General features: G+C 50.4%; 3 protein-coding genes across 7 annotated transcripts in view; 1 reads left to right on the top strand and 2 right to left on the bottom strand.

Moving 5' to 3' along the window:
* The first annotated feature begins 1074 nt into the window (after positions 1-1074).
* On the top strand, positions 1075-6351 carry WDR55 (WD repeat domain 55). 2 transcript variants are annotated; one of them, XM_082725412.1, is made up of 7 exons: positions 1075-1481; positions 4544-4678; positions 4772-4859; positions 4951-5130; positions 5227-5326; positions 5412-5581; positions 5666-6351. In XM_082725412.1, exons 1-7 carry the CDS (start codon positions 1325-1327, stop codon positions 5979-5981), a joined length of 1146 nt encoding a protein of 381 aa, XP_082581538.1. In that variant the 5' UTR covers positions 1075-1324; the 3' UTR covers positions 5982-6351. The 2 variants fall into 2 exon arrangements, with proteins under 2 accessions (XP_082581538.1, XP_082581537.1); XM_082725411.1 differs by having other exon boundaries at positions 1194-1481; positions 4578-4678.
* Positions 6200-8976, bottom strand: DND1 (DND microRNA-mediated repression inhibitor 1). The gene is made up of 4 exons (XM_082725414.1): positions 8871-8976; positions 8625-8742; positions 7800-8261; positions 6200-7135 (listed from the first exon to the last, which is right to left on the bottom strand). Exons 1-4 carry the CDS (start codon positions 8892-8894, stop codon positions 6678-6680), a joined length of 1062 nt encoding a protein of 353 aa, XP_082581540.1. The 5' UTR covers positions 8895-8976; the 3' UTR covers positions 6200-6677.
* Positions 8977-9295: 319 nt separating this feature from the next.
* The window catches only part of HARS1 (histidyl-tRNA synthetase 1), a 15047-nt gene continuing 8416 nt past the window's right edge, over positions 9296-15926 (bottom strand). The window contains exons 4-13 of one of the 4 annotated variants that reach the window (XM_082725397.1): positions 14872-14967; positions 14094-14219; positions 13333-13440; positions 13084-13182; positions 12767-12860; positions 12454-12581; positions 12119-12361; positions 10548-10664; positions 10227-10373; positions 9296-9705 (exon numbers count right to left, since the gene is read on the bottom strand). In XM_082725397.1, coding sequence (XP_082581523.1) covers positions 9634-9705; positions 10227-10373; positions 10548-10664; positions 12119-12361; positions 12454-12581; positions 12767-12860; positions 13084-13182; positions 13333-13440; positions 14094-14219; positions 14872-14967 — 1230 coding nt within the window. In that variant the 3' untranslated portion in view covers positions 9296-9633. Of the gene's footprint in view, positions 9706-10218; positions 10374-10547; positions 10665-12118; positions 12362-12453; positions 12582-12766; positions 12861-13083; positions 13183-13332; positions 13441-14093; positions 14329-14846; positions 14968-15926 lie in introns of all 4 variants that reach the window. The other 3 variants (XM_082725399.1, XM_082725398.1, XM_082725400.1) reach the window with 3 other exon arrangements.

The following is a 15926-nucleotide window of genomic DNA, read 5'->3' as shown; positions in this document are numbered from 1 at the left end:
GGGGGTTGACTGTCCATTTAAAAAAACCATTTCTGCAGCTTTTGGTGTTCAAGCCTCACGCTGGCTGTTGGGCTTACTTAAAAATAAAATCTGTTTCTGCAGATATTACCAAGCCTTGTGGACATGCCCAAAGTCCTCTGGTTGGCAACATGGTGGGTGACAAGGGCCCCCCACACCACGTGGCAACTTTTCCATTCACATAGGACATAGAGCTTCTCTGAGGTCCCTCATCTCACTTTCACCTCTCCGTGAAGGGGTTGGACATCAGCATATAATATGTCTTAGAAGGCTTAGTAGCACAGTGATAATAGAAGCTTCTCTTCAGTACCAGGGGTTTGTGCTCCTTATTTGCCCCACCAGAGTGTTCCCATTTTTATGGAACCGGTGATAATCAGAACGTTAAAAACGTCGACTAATGGGACGCCTGGGTGGCTCAGTTGGTTAAGCAGCTGCCTTCGGCTCAGGTCATGATCCCAGCGTCCTGGGATGAGTCCCATATCGGGCTCCTTGCTCCGCAGGGAGCCTGCTTCTCCCTCTGACTCTGCCTTCCATTCTGTCTGCCTGTGCTCGCTCTCACTCTCTCTCTCTCTCACAAATAAATAAATAAAATCTTAAAAAAAAAAAAAAAAGTCGACTAATGTCCCCATTTTCCTTTTAAGCAACTCCTTTCCAGCTCTGAGCACTGCTGGCCCGGCCTACTGAGGGTATGCCGCCAAACTGTAGGAACTGGCAAGGTGCTGTTCTTTGGCCCCAAAAATGTGAGCATAGACCCGCCGCAGTTTAAGCGTGCGTTTGGCCTGAGTGCTGTCCATGACCTCCACATGCCAAATTCTCGTGGTGTGGGGATTTTGCGGCTTCCGGGCTAACGTGGAGGTTGCTCTTGGATGCCACAAAGCCATGAAAGACCGGTGTCCCCCTCTCCATCCTGAGGACAGTAAATCATCCTTACTAGTTGCGGGAGGGAGTCCCCAACTGTCAGCATCGATCAGGATGAGGGGAAAGGACTTCAACAGTACCTAACTTCGCGAGACGTGACCAAGGATAACACTGACAGTCACGCGATCTACCTGGCCCAGAAAAGGGCCGCGGTAACGCGGACCAGCTGCTCATCTTGAGGGCTGGGTTTCTGCGAACCACTCCACTGCGGCGGCCCACCCCGCCCTTTCCCGTCTCAGCGCCACTTCCGGATCGGCCCCCAAGGCGGAAGTGGAATCTGGGCCACTCCTCTAGGTCAGGGGGAGGGTTTTGGGTTCGCTGCTCAACTCTTGAGCGGCTCGCTGTCCTTCGTGCATGGACCGCACGTGTGAGGAGAGGCCCGCCGAGGATGGGAGCGAAGAGGAGGACCCCGACTCAACGGAAGCCCCGGTCCGCATCCGAGACACCCCGGAAGACATCGTGCTGGAAGCACCGGCCAGCGGGCTGGCATTCCATCCGGCCCGCGACCTCCTGGCGGCGGGGGACGTGGACGGGGACGTGTTCGTGTAAGTGCTGGGCAGGGCTCGGGGCTGCGGGATCTGGAAGCTCCCAGGGATAAAGTGGGATGAGGGGAGAAAGGTGCGGGAGACAAATCTTGCAAGACCCATCTGATCTATTCGTTCAGTAACACTTGGTTTTGAACCAGTTACCACACAAATCTCTTGAGACAACTGAAAGAAGACAGTGGCTGGAATGCCCTGACGAAGCCCAGAGACAGTAGCAGGACGAGGCGGCGTTCAGGACACTTATTTTTCATTGGATTATTATACTGAGCCTAAAATGGGTTGAATGGGCCCCCTCCACTTTGCCTCTTGCCTGCTTTAATTGATCTTTCAAACACAAATCTAACGACCTCTTTCTTAAGACCCCTCAGTAGTTTACCTTGGTTTTTAGGGTTAAGTCAAAACTCCTTAATCTAGATTTTAGGATCTTGGCCATCTGGTCCTTGCTCACTTTCCCCTTACTTTCTGTACTCATTCATTCTTACCTTTTCAATGTATCTTAAATCCTCGGCTCTTTTGTGGCTTCTTCTTTCTGCCTGGAAAACTTTCCCCACTATCCCTGAGTTCTCAGCATCTCTGCATTTGTCCTCCCCTTCCCCAGGCTAAATTAGATTACTCATTAGACACTGCTGTGTTAGCACCAGATAACTTGCCCTCAGAAACTTCCTAATGGTTTGTAATCTTAAATCCGTTTGTGTAATTATTTGAATGTTTGCTCCTTCACTAAAAATAAAAATGTTTTTCAAACTTTTTTGACCTCAGCCCACACCACATATAATTATGTGTGATGCACCCTGATATTTTCCGGTTTATTACATTGTTATTGCAGGCACACAGACATAAAATGCGGATCACAGTTCACTAATGGATCATGACTGGAGTTTGAAAAACATTTTTAGTGCTCGCTTCGGCAGCACATATACTGAAAAACATTTTTATGTAATCTGTAGTCTGTTTTGTTGTCCTTTTTATCTCCTCTTCTAGACCACAGTACGTACTTAATAAGTATTTGATTTTGAACAAGATGAGTAGGCTGGAAGCAGTGAAGAGTCACTGAAGGTTTTAACCAGAAGAGTTGTGCTGTCAAACGTACTTAATGACATTAAACCTTAACCTCTTCATTAGCTTCAGTCACCTTGGGCAAGTGAACTTCCATATTTTCATCTTCAAAAATGGAATAATACAGGCATACCTTTGAGACATTGCAGCTTTGGCTCCAGACCGTTTAAATAAAGCCAGTCACCGAATTTTTCGGTTTCCCAGTTCATATAAGTCTGCATTATACATAAGTCTATTAAATGTGTATTAGCATTATGTCTAAAAAACAGTATACATGCCTTAATTAAAAGATATTTTGTTGCTAAAAAATGCTAACTGTCATGAGTGAGTCATAATCACTGGTCACAGATGACTATAAAAAATAAAACGAAAAGTTTTGAAATATTGTGAGAATTCCCCAAATGTGAGAGACACACGAAGCAAGCAGATGGTGTTGGAAAACTGGCACTGACAGACTGGTTCCATACAGGGTTGCCACAGACCTTCAGTATAAAAAAATGCAGTGTCTGTGAAGTGCCGTAAGAGGAGGTATGCCTGGACCTACCTTGCAGAGCAGTCAGGTGTTTACTGAGTTCAACAAAGGTGGGTTCCTTTCTACTACTACTCCTACTTACCTACTTCATGCCGTACACTTGGGAGTCACTCTGGACCTCCCGCTTGATTCACATCGCCATTGCTTCAGTTTGTCTCCTTTCCTACCTTCAGCCACTGCCTTCTGGCAGGCTTCTGACTTCTCCCACGATCATTTCAAAGAGGTTCCTTTCCCCAAAGGATTAAATTCATCCTTCTGCTTGGCCTATAGGATCTCCAGTCCAGTCCCTCTTTCTAGATTCAGCCATTTCACTCTCCTGCTACTGGAACCCTCCTCATTCCTTGTCCTTGCCCTAGAAGGGACATTCATACCTGTTTCCAGTATCTGCCAGGTGAACTGTTTAACTCTTCATGACCCATGACCCAACTCACATCTTGACCTTAGCTTTCCGGGGCTCTTTTCTCCTGCTAGGCACTGGGACAGAGCCAATAAGCAGACCCTGTTCTGCTTGCCTGAAACTCCCTGGCAATTAAGGACTTTGTCATCCGGCCATTTTTGAGGATCTGCCTTGAGGTAGCCACTGGTGATACACTCTTGACAAGTACTTGGCTCAAAGCTGAACTTCCAGACTGGCCCTTCTCTGTTCCACCTCCATTTTGATCCTACCTCCTTTTCAGCCTGTGGCCACAATATTCTGTAATTATTTTTAACTTTCTTTAGCTCCTATAGACCTGGAGTACAAGAGCCCTGTCTTCTGTCAATTTTTACATTTCAAACTCCTGGAGCTCTTCCTTTTTTTTCTTTCTCCTTTTTTCCTTTTTTTAAAATATTTATTTATTTATTTGACAGAGAGAGAGAGAGAGAGAGATCACAAGTATGTAGAGAGGCAGGCAGAGAGAGAGGGGAAAGCAGGCTCCCTGCTGAGCTGAGAGCCCTATGGAGGGGCTCCATCCCAGGACTCTGAGACCATGACCAGAGCCCAAGGCAGAGCCACCCAGGCGCCATTCCCTTTTTTTTCCCCTCAAGATTTTTGCTTGAGAGGGAGAAACTGAGAGCACAAGCTCGGGGGAGGGGAAGAGGGTAAGGGAGAGGGAGAAGCAGACTGCCTGCTGAGCAGGAAGCCTGATGAAGGCTCAATCCTGGGACTCTGGGATGACCTGAGCTGAAGGCAGACACTTAAGCAACTGAGCCACCCAGGCACCCCTGTTCTTCTGCCTTTAGCAGGTATTTTATGTCCCCCCCATTGTGGTCCAGATCTAGTATTTCCCCAAGCTGGGGCTTTTAAGGATGATGGGTCAGTTCACAAAGAAGTCTTGAGCAGATGTACTTTGAATTAATACATGTTGAATAAAAGACTTAACATTTGAAAATGGAAAAATGCGATGTTAGGCCCCTTGGGTTTGATGGTGTATAAACAGCAATTCCTAGATAGGCTGAAGGTTGACTGGTTGGTCTTTATATTCCATGCTGGCAGGTTTGGGAGTCATTGATTCTCCTCCTCCCCCTAGCTTTTCCTACTCTTGCCAAGAGGGAGAAACAAAGGAGCTCTGGTCTTCAGGTCACCACCTCAAATCCTGCCGAGCGGTGGTCTTCTCTGAAGATGGACAGAGTGAGTACCAGGCACGGCAGCCAGCCAGCCAGCAATCTTTTGGCAAGGGAGCAGGGCGCAGCACCATGACCTGAGTACCCCCTCCCTCCCCAGAACTTGTCACTGTCTCCAAGGACAAAGCCATCCACGTTCTAGATGTGGAGCAGGGCCGACTGGAGAGACGCATTTCTAAGGCTCATGGGTAAGGGCAGCTAAATTGTGTGTTGCGGTCAAGGGTAATGTGGTAGATTCCTCCTGGGACAGAGATGCTTCAAGAAGCTCTGTATCTCTAGTGCCCCCATCAACAGTCTGCTGCTGGTAGATGAGAATGTCCTGGCCACTGGGGATGACACAGGTGGCATCCGGCTCTGGGACCAGCGGAAGGAGGGCCCCTTAATGGATATGCGGCAGCATGAGGAGTATATTGCTGACATGGCTCTGGACCCAGCCAAGAAGCTACTGCTTACAGCCAGGTATAGCCTCAAAGCTGCCGCCCTTTCCCTTCCCTGTTAAAGCTCTCTCCTTTGATGGGAGCTTTGGCTAAGCCTGCTGCTCTGCTTTCTCTACAGTGGGGATGGCTGCTTGGGTGTCTTCAACATCAGGCGACGCCGGTTTGAACTACTCTCAGAGCCTCAGTCTGGAGACCTGACCTCCGTCACTGTCATGAAAGTACATCTGGGTATGGGGTTTGGGAATATAATAGGGATCTGTTCAGATGGGCCTCCACAAATATGGTTTCCTTTATTTCCTGCAGTATGGGAAGAAGGTGGCCTGTGGCTCCAGTGAAGGCACCATCTACCTCTTCAACTGGAATGGTTTTGGGGCCACAAGTGATCGGTTTGCCTTAAGAGCAGAGTCTATTGATTGCATGGTTCCAGTGACTGAGAGCCTGCTGTGCACTGGTTCCACTGATGGAGTCATCAGGTGAGAGAGGCCAGGAAAGCCCTGAGATCACACCAGGGGCAGAGCCCACCAACCAAGACCAAACACTCTCTTTTTTCTGCCCAGGGCTGTCAATATCCTGCCAAATCGCGTGGTGGGCAGCGTGGGGCAGCATGCTGGGGAGCCTGTGGAGAAGCTGGCCCTCTCCCACTGTGGCCATTTCCTGGCCAGCAGTGGTCACGACCAGCGCCTCAAGTTCTGGAACATGGCCCAGCTGCGGACTGTGGTAGTCGATGACTACCGCCGGCGTAAGAAAAAGGGAGGGCCACTGCGGGGTCTGAGCAGCAAGGCTTGGAGCACAGATGACTTCTTTGCAGGCCTGAGGGAAGAGGAAGACTCCACAGCTCAGAAGGAAGAGGAGAGTGAGAATGATAGTGATTGAGGCAGATAGGTCCTCACTGGGCAAGTGTTGCTCCCTGGGCTGGGTACCCAGAGATGCTATGAACTTTTACTACTCTTGTGCAGTACACAAAGCTGTGTAGCCAGAGGCTCAGGACTGAGGGCCCTGGTGGGATAAAGTCCTTGTTCTGTGGCGGCTGCTCACTCTGCCATTGTAAGACAAGTCCAGAGCTGGGGCAAGATAGCACGGACACAGGTGTACACCAACCAGGGGTTTAATATAAATACAACAGCATAGAAAAACCCAAAATCACGTACACTGTAACCAGAATGTCAAGTAGTGGGGACAAAAGGCAGATTTTCTGACCCTCTGGCTCAGCCAGCCTCCAAATAAAATCAACAAAGGTGACAAATCAAGAGACTAAGAAATGAGATTCATACTCAGCTGTGGGAGAAGAAGGGTTGTTTGTGTGTCTATCACACTGAATGGCCAAGGAATACCATGAGGCAGGTCAGACCCTGGGCTGGGAGGGGGAGAACAAGGTCCCTCACCACAACTTAGCCAACCCTGAGCTTTCCTGGTGTACTGGGACCCTGCCCCAGCTGGGAGGCTGTCCGAGGTATGGCAGGGCCCACGCTCCTCCTCTTTGAGGACAGATGGTGGCTGCCCAGGCCTGCTGGGCTGGAGACTGACACAGGCTCTGCCAAATTGTGCAGGCTGCCTGTGAAGAGGACAGGGTCACTGCTTAACCATGGTACCTGCCTCAGCCCTGGCAGACCGGAGAAGGCTGGCTCCAGACTCACTCAGTGCCTCTAGCAGCCTGGCAGACACTGCATCCTTAGCCACCTCGTGCCCATCCTGCCCGTCTGGGGCCAGCACCACCCAGATGAGGCCACTGAAGGGCACTGGGTGCCCAGGGATCACCACCTGGTACCAGAAGCGGTGCCAGCCGGCAGGGCCTGTGCCCAGACACTTGGTGAGGAACACGGGGCTGCCCAACTTCATCCTTTGGCACAACAGCTGCAGGGCAGCCCGAGCCCGGTGGGACTCTAGCTTGTCCCTGGCTGGGGCCAGTCGACTGCCCTCTGGCTGTAGGCACTGCAGTGAGGGACCCATAAGCTGCTGACGGAGTCGCTGCTTCAGGTCTGGCTTAAGCCACTCCACGGCCACTTGCTCTCCACAGAGGCGGGACTGCCCTGCAGGAAAAAGGCAGACAAGGGGAGGCCTAAACCCTGGATCCAAGTTCCCAGGCCCTGTGAACCCTTTGGAGTCCGAGGGTTCACAGGGAGGCCTGTTTAATATCTAGCCTTCCCATTTCCTGGTGGCTTCATTGTTTCTTTGAAAAGGGGGTGTAGTAGCTGCTACCTTCTAAGTTTCCCTATTGGTATGTTGGTGGATGCAGGCTTTGTCTACCTCGTAACCATCATAATAGCTAACCTTTATTGTGAATGCTTACCAGGACTCTGGGAATGTGCTAAGTGCCATCTAATTGTCACCACACCCAGAGGTAGAAAGATCTATAGTAGATAAAAGGCAGACTCAGCAGGACTGCCTAGGGCAAATCAATTTTTTTTAAAACCCTCTCTTCGTATCTAAAGAGGGAGATCATTCTGTTTCTTTGGAATATTGAAGACTAACTTAAGACACAATGCAAGGGAAGAGTTCACATAGGTGGTACTTGGTACACCGGCGGAAATTAAAAATCTCAGGTCATATAGTATGACGTCGAAAACCCAGGCATTCTTAACTCTACGATCTTGCTTCACCCTCTATACCTCTATACTGATGTGTCAAGTGCATGGCAAAATGTGTCTGGCCCCCTTCAGCAGCCCCCCGCAGCCTTGCTCCCCCCTCCCCTACCTTCCACTAGGGCTTTTTTGGCCATGGCGGCCGCGCGGTGCGAGTTGAACTTGAGCAGCGCAATTTGCGCGGGCGCCGGCCCGGGGCTGGGCATTAGCAGCGCCTCCTGCAGGCCGGAACCCAGGGGCTGCAGCGCGAGCAGCAGCGCGCGGCGGCTCAGACCCGGAGGCAGCCCGTCCACACTCAGCTCGCACTTCTCCGTGCTGCGGCACACGAGCAGCGGGCAGGACGGCCGCAACGGGTGGTTGTGCAGCGTAGCGATGGCTGCCTGAGCGCCGCGCCGCGAACTGTAGCGCGCGTAGGCGAAGCCGCGGTTCAGGCCGCTGAAGGTCATCATCAAGCGGAACTCGTAGAGGCGGCCCACGCGTTGGAACAGTGGGATCAGCTGGTGCTCGTACACGTCCTGAGGCAGCCGTCCGATAAACACTTCGGACCCGGCCGGCGGCGGGCTGCCCACCCAGCCTGGGGGAAGGGGCGGGAAGGGGCACCGTCATCCTCCGGGATGGTTCCGGGTTCGGCCCCGGCACCCAGCCCGAGGAGGCCTATGGGCAAACGTCCGTGAAACGGATGCAGCACTCGCTCCCCCCAAGTCGTTGGCATAACTGGGTGCCTAAGCTAACAGCAAGGCTGGTTTCCCTGCCTCGAGGGAGGCAAGGTGGGTGGGTGGAGAGCCTAAGTTTCCTCAGCTGCTTGACTGGAGGGGGTGCAACGGACAGAGGTTTATGCCTGCTGAGCACCGGGATATCCCTCCCCCGCCCTGAGGGTGCCGGTCGGTACTGTCGAGGCTGGGGGAGCGCGGCAGGCGTAGGGCTGGGACTACCGTACCTGGGGGTGGCCCGCCATACTTCCTCTGCCCGTTCACCTGCACCAGGCGGATGCCGGTCTCCCTGACCCACGCCTCCAACGCGGCCTTGTTCTCTGGATTCACCTTCTCACACCATAGCTGAAGGCGAAAGGGCAGGTTGGAATGGCGGATCACCGTGCCCGCCCCCACCTCGCCCGTGTTGTGGAGCCCAATAGGCCACTTCTTGCGCAGGTGGCGCTTGTCGAGCCCCTGTTGCCACCACTTACCTCACACTCTCGCTTGGACTGCATGGCTCTCTCCGCCGGCCCCTCGCTACCTCCTTTATAACCTTCTCCGCATCTGCCTCTGGAAGCTTCCCTACTCCTCCGCCCCCCAAGCTCTCATTGGCTCTGAATACGACCCCGCCCCCCAAGGGGGTGGGGGCAGCCATTGCACGTGCGCCTCAGAAACCTCGGACCCTCAGGTGAAAGCTGGAACCTTAACCCAGGAGTGTGCCGACAGCCCCACCTCCTAGGGCACGGATGATGTGCGCTGGAGGCAGGAACCTCAGCGGCACCCTTCACCCTGGGGCAGTGCCAGTGCTGCGTACTTTAAGACTTTCTCCCCACTTTCCCACCGCTCAAGTCGTTGGAATGGGAGGCCTAGGCTCCCACAGCGATGGCAGGGCCAGGTAACAGTGACACAGGCAGGCTCCAGTGGTTGAGTCATTTTATTGGACCTTTAAGTATTGTTTGGGGGGAGCATTCTCTCCATCTGGTTAGGGTCGTGCAGGGGCGACCATTCTTAGGCTCAGTCCCCAGAGCACAGACTGGACTAAGCCCCCAGGATCTCCTATGGAAAAATGGTGTAATACCTGGCCACTTTTGTCCGTGATTACCAATAAAATAATCATAATAAAAAGTCTCTGTTCTGACCACTGTTCAGGTCTTCCTGCTGGAACCCAAGTGTTCAAAGCTGTTAAGTATATATGCAGAGTCTTGTTTTAGCCTCAAATAGCGCCAGTCCCAGTTGGCTGATAGTTTGCTCAACTCAGCAGATGCAAAAGGGCTGGCTTGTTCTCCTTTTGATTTCTTCCACAAGGTCTTCTCTTCGGACATCCACCTGGCCAGAATGGGGAGAGAAGGTGGTATGAGTATCTTTGACTCCACTGCTCCTAAGTGCCCACTCCTTCCTCTAGTCATCAGGCTTGGCTCAGCTGGGAGCTGGAATGCAGACTAAAAGTAGATAGTGCTGGGACACCTGGGTGGCTCAGTTCGTTAAGCAACTGCCTTTGGCTCAGGTCATGATCCTAGCGTCCTGGGATCAAGTCCCACATCGGGCTCCTTGTTCTGTAGGGAGCCTGCTTCTCCCTCTACCACTCTGTCTGCCTGTGCGCTTGTATGCTCTCTCTCTCTGACAAAAAAAAAAAAAAAAGTAGATAGTGCTTCTTGGAGAAGCTAGAGACACTGGATATAGATGGAGATGGGACTCCCTACCATGACCACTGTAACAGGTTAACCCTTTCGCCTTTTCTGAGAGGGTACTAACATGAGTGCCAGGCTTTTACTCAGGTCTTGAATGGGGATGGACTGCCAAAATGCCATACATTCCCCATCCCTCAGCTTTCCTGCCCACATACGTACCTCTTCCCTGCTGGCCACTGAGCGGAGCTTGATGACCCCGTCCTTGAGCTCCTGCTCACCAATGATGGCCACCAGTGGGATGCCTGCCTCCTCACAGTATTGCAACTGGTTCAGCAGCTTTGGGTTCTTCTTGTAGAGCAGCTCTGCCTGCAGGGGCCAAGGGTGGAAGATGAAGGCTAGTTTCTACTGTCCTCAGGGACAACCTCCTTGGAGCCCAAGTGCTTTTAGCTCTCCTACCCGAAGTTGCCACGGAGGAGCTTTTATTTAGTCTGTTCCCAGCACTCCCAAGTTTGCTGCCACCCTGGGGCTGGCCTCCTCTACCTTGATCCCAGCATCCCAGAGCTCTGAGACAAGCCTCAATCTCTCCTCCAGCAGCTTCTTCTGTGCAGATGCCACAAGCACCTGTGTCTCTGTGGTCCGTACCTTCTCCTCCAAAGCCTGGGGAAGGGGCAGGTAAGAGTCAGAGAGCTGTGCTACCTTCAAGGAGCAAACAGAGCAGGCTGCTGTCAGGATACTGAGAGATCAGACCCAACTACACGAGCTCCACCAGGACAGGGGCCCAGTCTTCTCCCCTAGCAATGGGGCATAAGGTAGCTCCTAGAAGATGTTAAGAAATGAACTGACTGGTTCGTACCTATGACTTGCCAGAACAGATGATGTAGGCCAAGGGCAAAGGTGGTTTATGTACAATAACTTAAAACTTGTCTCCTTCTAGTACCTTAAGGGTCCAAAAGAACATTCACACAGAAGCAATACTGTGAGTTTACCCCGTTCCCACCTACGACATGTCTGCCCAGGTAAAAGACCGTGCGTATTATGCTTTGGCCACAGGGCCCAACCCAGGGTGTGGGTGGACAGGGGAAAGGAACAATGCTTCTGCTGCCCCTTGTCTTTTTCTGGAAAACTATTTTCATAGATTTTTTTTTTTGGTAAGATTTTATTTCACACAGAGAAAGAGAAGGGAGAGCAAGCACAAGCAGGGGGGAGTGGCAGGTAGGGGAGAAGCTGGCTCCCTGCTGAGCAAGGAGCCCAATGTGGGGCTTGATGATCCTGGGATCATGACCCAGCTGAAGGCAGCTTCTTAACAAACTGAGCCAGCCAGGTGTCCCTATCTTCATTGTTCTTAACAACATAAGATGTCTACTGGAACAGTGACCTTAACTGGGAAACATGGATGGTTTCCGCTCCAGAGGAAAGGATGGAAGCATTGGGATGATTACTGCTGGAAAATTCCCCGAGGGATGAAATGAGACCAGCCAGTTAAGAGCAGCAGCAAAGGAGTTCCTAAGCCCATGAGGACCTTCCCTGGTGTTACTCTAGGGGCTAGAGAGTGAAGATATCCACCTGAAGGATCCCAAGGCCTCAGATACACGCTTACCACTTAGAAACAACATCAGAGTAGTTAGGAGCAAGAATCTGGATTTAGACTGCCTGTATTCGAATTCTGACCCTGCTACTTAAAGAGTTTCACAACCTTGGGCAAGCTGTGACCTGTAATGCTTCAGTTCCCTTGTCTAGAAATAAATAAAAGTAGCTACTCTCAGAGGGGTATGTAAGAATTTTACTGATAGTGTTTGAAAAGCACTAAGCACGGTGCCCAGCACAGAGTAGTAAAATATCAAGCATTCTGTATTCTAAAGATCTGGGTCTTTGGATATGCTATGACTTCTGACAGTGCTCAGGGAAATGCAGGGATCCAGAAGAAAGGATTCTGTGAAGAAAGAATGATCAAAGATCCAAAAAGATGGCCTATAGTGGTGTACGAAAGACAATAACCATCTTTTCTCCATTTCTTTCCAAAGATGCTCCTTGACCCAAATAGTACCATCTGCCCCCTTGAAGATAAAACAAAACAGCTCACATGCCACCAGCTGCGCACCCCCAGGACGTACCTCTAGCCTCTGCTCCACAATGGAAAAGATCCGCTCTACCCCAATGCTGAGCCCCACACATGGCACCTTGCGTCCTTTTGGGTCGAACATGCCCACTAGCCCATCATAGCGTCCTCCGGCAGCCACACTGCCCACACCCAAGGGCTCTTCCCCTGCCCGAACTGGGGTCTGTAGCAGCACCGCCTCATAGATCACCCCAGTGTAGTAGTCTAGGCCTCGAGCAAGGCTCAGGTCAAAGGAAATCTGTGGAGACAAGAGCACAGTCAGGACCAGATGAGGATCAAGGACCTGAAACCCCAGAGCTCAGCTACAGTGTCCACACCAGCCTGACTCACCTTGTCAGCAATGCCAAACAGGGTCAGGTATTCAAACAGTAGTTTTAGGTCTCCTAGGCCCTCCAAGGCTTGTTTGTTTTGGGACAGTTCAGGATCCTGGAGCAGCTGTTCCACAAGGGATACCCCACCTGGGGAGATACCATTTGTGAGCCAGACTGACAAGAGCAAACAGGCAGAGGTGCTTTCTACCTTTTTGCCTAGACTACACACATCTGCATGCATGTACACACACACACACACACACACACGGAGTTTTGGCCTAAGGTTTGAGGCCAGTTCGATGGCTATTGGAGAGGCAGGGTCTGTTCCTTACCATGCTGCTGGACATAGTCCCCAATACGGTCAGCCACCTCGGGTGCAAGGCCCTTCTCTCCCACCATCTCGTTCTTTACTTCCTCCCAGGACACCTAGGCAGACAGATACCAGTAAGGGACTCCTGGGTAGTTCTCCACTGCAGAGCAAGTGTGGGTCCTCCTGAGGGGGCAGTTTTGGAGCAGAAGTTGCCTTTCATTCTGGGGCTAATCCTCCTTTGGTGAGCACTGAGGCAGGCCTCCCTCGTTTCTGATCTTATTTTACATTTCTCAGAGCAGGGTGGGGTCTGAGAAAAGAGTGAAGTGTTTAGGTCATTACCTTGTCCAGCTTGTCCACTGAGGAGCAGATGGTTCGGAACTTGCTATCAGGAACACCACATATGGCAAACATCCCATCGAGGATGCGCCGATCATTCACCTGCAGGGACCCAAGGCACAGTGAGGATAGAATCCCTTTGTGTGACCATCAACAGTTTTGGTCACTTGGGCTACTGGTCTCTCTGCAGAGGATATTCTCCTATGAGAAGCTAGGCCCGGCTTTGCCCTTCCAAACCCATTTAGCTCTGACCTTGACCAGGAAGTCGCCTATCTGAAGGGAACTCAGGATCTCACACATGATCTTCAGGCACTCTGCATCAGGGATCATGGGGTCAAATTGTCCGGCAATATCAAAATCCTGCAGGGAGATGGGTAGATACAGGGCTTAGGGTTTTAACTGTCTTAAGGGTCGGGCGGGCAGACAGGGTACTGGGAGCTCTGCTTTTTCCCTATAAAGGCCTATCTACACTCATGCACACACCACCTTCATTATCTGTCAGAGCACCAACCCAGAGGAATCTCCAAGCATTCTTGGGTCTCTTACTAGTCCTGGTTTCCCTTCTGTCTACTTTCCTTCATTATCTCACTCAGCTACTTTTCCTTATTTTCTCGTAGTACTGTGGGGGCAAATACATGGCCTTAGTCCTTAACCATTTTCTCTTTATTCAGAAGCTCTGCCACCACTTTGGATGACCTGATACTTCAAATCCAATCTCCCCATCCTTTGCTGTGATCCAATTGCTGTGGTTTAACATAAAGAAAACTGGACCAAGAGTTCAAAAGCCTGACTTTGGCTTTCTTATCCCTACCATCCCTTAACCTTACTGAATTGCAAGTTTACTCATATGTAAAATGGGGAGAATAATCCCTATCCTCTACATGAAAATACTCAAGTAATCTAAGGACTAGCACTATCTGGTGCATCCAGTTTGTTCAGGACACCATGAGTACCCAGGAGATTCTACTAAGTTGAGGGAGGGCCAAGTTCCCTGTCATGCCCCACATACTCACACACTGATAGAATTCCCGATACCGGCCACGGGTCATGGCTGGGTTATCTCGCCGATATACTTTGGCTATGTGGTAGCGTTTAATGTTGGTCAGTTTATTCATTGCCAAGTATCGAGCAAAAGGAACCTGATAATGGTTAAGGAGAAAGCCCCTCCTCATACAGTCCAGCAGCTGATTATCACCACCAACAGAAGCTGGGGTCTAACCTTTCTCTGTGTGTGAGTAAAACCACAACCTGTAAGATTAAGAGTATTTCTGAACATCAGAATCAACTTTGTTCACACAGCAGAAGTATCAAAAAGGATTAGGGTTCCTCTCCCTTTGGTTAGTGTCTCCCCTGGACTATGCTGAGCACAGGAGGGGGCCAGGCAGATATGCCAGAGAGCAGAGAAAGTCTTCCAGGATTTCTGAGCAGATGATTCTCTGACATAGCTTGGAGATAAAGGAATTGGACTGTTGGTCAATTAAAGAGAACTCTGTCCACTGGACAGGGCAGGGGAGAGAGACTCTGGAGCCAAGGGATTACTGAGTTGGAACTGGTTCCCAACATAAAGCTGAGCTCTCACTCAGGATTCTGAAGACTTTTAAGGCTATGCTCTGTTTAGCTAAAGTCCCATTCCTGGTTTAAAGAAATAAGTTCCCTGATTATCATAAGCATCATAGGTGGGGATTAATCCCACCTATGTCTAGCTATCCCCAAACCCGAGGCTAGAAATAGCCCCAGCCCAATGAGAACCAACTGATCCAAAGTACCAAGAGACCAAGTTTAGAAAGATACGGTGAGGTCATAGCGAAGGGACAGCAGCTCTCCACCCTGGTCCTTCAGGTCATAGATAAGCTTAGAATCTTCTCCATACTTTCCAGTCAGTGTTTCCTGAGAAAATACAAAGGTGGTCACAATGATAAATATAACAATTTAAAGGGAAGTTTGGTTTTTTTTTTTTAAGATTTTATTTATTTATTTGACAGAGATCACAAGTAGGCAGAGAGGCAGGCAGAGAGAGAGGGGGAAGCAGGCTCCCTGCTGAGCAGAGAGCCCGATGCGGGGCTCCATCCCAGGACCCTTAGATCATGACCCGAGCTAAAGGCAGAGGTTTAACCCACTGAGTCACCCAGGTGCCCCTAAAAGGAAGTTTTATTTTTTTTTATTTTTTTATTTTTTTTTTAAAGATTTTATTTATTTATTTGACAGAGAGAAATCACAAGTAGATGGAGAGGCAGGCAGAGAGAGAGAGGGAAGCAGGCTCCCCGCTGAGCAGAAATGCGGGACTCGATCCCAGGACTCTGAGATCATGACCTGAGCCGAAGGCAGTGGCTTAACCCACTGAGCCACCCAGGCGCCCCTAAAAGGAAGTTTTAAAACAAAACCCCACCATCCTAACATGACTGACTGCAACCTGTTTATACTTCTGCTATCTCAATGCTAATGTATTTGATGTTAACTATAATTGAAAGGACATGCAAAGTTCATTTTCTGCTTTTTTACACATATCCATTATGTGAAAGAGCTTAAGTATTATTTTTTTATTTAAAAAAAATGAAAAAAAAAAGATTTTATTTACTTGACAGAGAGAGATCACAAGTAGGCAGAGAGGCAGGCAGAGAGAGAGGAGGAACCAGGCTCCCCGCTGAGCAGAGAGCCCGATGCGGGGCTCAATCCGAAGACCCTGAGACCATGACCTGAGCTGAAGGCAGAGGCTTTAACCCACTGAGCCACCCAGGCGCCCCTGAAATATTCTTTTTAAAAGCTGAGTAATACTTTGGTGAGAAGCAGCGCTGTATTTCTTTCCTTCCCAGTGTTACACTGTCAGTTGATTAGGTTATTTAAAAACA

Source organism: Mustela nivalis (genome assembly GCF_964662115.1).
Source record: "Mustela nivalis genome assembly, chromosome: 3".
NCBI classification, from domain to species: Eukaryota; Metazoa; Chordata; class Mammalia; order Carnivora; family Mustelidae; genus Mustela; species Mustela nivalis.
Note: the sequence above shows the minus strand (reverse complement) of the source record. Positions and strands in the feature narration are given on the sequence as shown.